Here is an 884-nt window from a genome sequence, read left to right on the forward strand (position 1 = left end):
GTGCACGAATCTCACCGTGTCCTGTGTGTTTGCCAGGGCGAAGGACAGGAAGGCCTCAAACGGGTTGCTCAGCTTGGCAGCCTCAGTGGTCAGTAAAACCACACAGTATCTGCACCACAACACAAGAGAAGGCTTTATAACCAGTCCCCGAGGCCACGACTAGGACCTGTAATGGGAGCGATTGTGAAGAAGGGGAGGGGCTCATCTGGAGGAGTGAACGCATGTCACTAATGAAAGCTGTGTGTTCCAAGTCATTAATGACCTGCTTCTTTTCCAGACTGGCGATGTTTCTCCCAAACCAAACTTGACCACACTTAGGGATTTCTTTTAAGGCAATAGTCACTGAATCCGTGGCACAGAAGGGCCTTTCGGAAGCCATCTGTTCTAGTTCTTCCACCAGAATCAGGGCTGGTAGACTCTCTCTCAGGCCACAGGTCACTGAACCTCATTCTGAAGGGCTTCCGTTGCAATGGTTCCAATAGAAAGTTTAGCTCATCACTCATTCATCCACTCCCCCAAATGTTTACTGAACACTTACTATATGCCAGGTAAGACAGACAACGTTCTTACCCTTGTGGAGCTTATATTCCAGTGGGGAAGACAGACAATAAATGAATAGATAGATAATGACAAGTAGTGACAAGTGTTATAAAAAAATAAAGAAGAGAAGGAGAGAGAGAGAGTCCAGGGTGGGGTGGGGGTCATACTCCATTAGACAGGTTGCTCACCTGAAAAGGTGACATTTGAGCAGACTTGAAAGAAATGTGACATAAGAGAAAATGGGCATTTAGAGCATTCCAGGCAGAGAGAACTGCAAGGGCGAAGACCCCGAGATGGAGAGTGACTTGGCCCAATTCATGGTTTTAGAAAGACCCTGGGGCCGG

The 884-nt window shown here is 47.5% G+C and overlaps 1 protein-coding gene across 1 annotated transcript in view; it reads right to left on the reverse strand.

Annotated features, from left to right (window-relative positions):
• DNAJC16 (DnaJ heat shock protein family (Hsp40) member C16) overlaps window positions 1-884 on the reverse strand; it is a gene marked incomplete at its 5' end in the record, with an annotated part of 12678 nt that overhangs the window by 7212 nt on the left and 4582 nt on the right. The window contains one exon of the mRNA XM_019654851.1: window positions 16-109. Coding sequence (XP_019510396.1) covers window positions 16-109 — 94 coding nt within the window. The remainder of the gene's footprint in view (window positions 1-15; window positions 110-884) is intronic.

The sequence above is a fragment of the Hipposideros armiger genome, unplaced genomic scaffold, assembly GCF_001890085.2.
Source record: "Hipposideros armiger isolate ML-2016 unplaced genomic scaffold, ASM189008v1 scaffold_232, whole genome shotgun sequence".
NCBI lineage: Eukaryota > Metazoa > Chordata > Mammalia > Chiroptera > Hipposideridae > Hipposideros > Hipposideros armiger.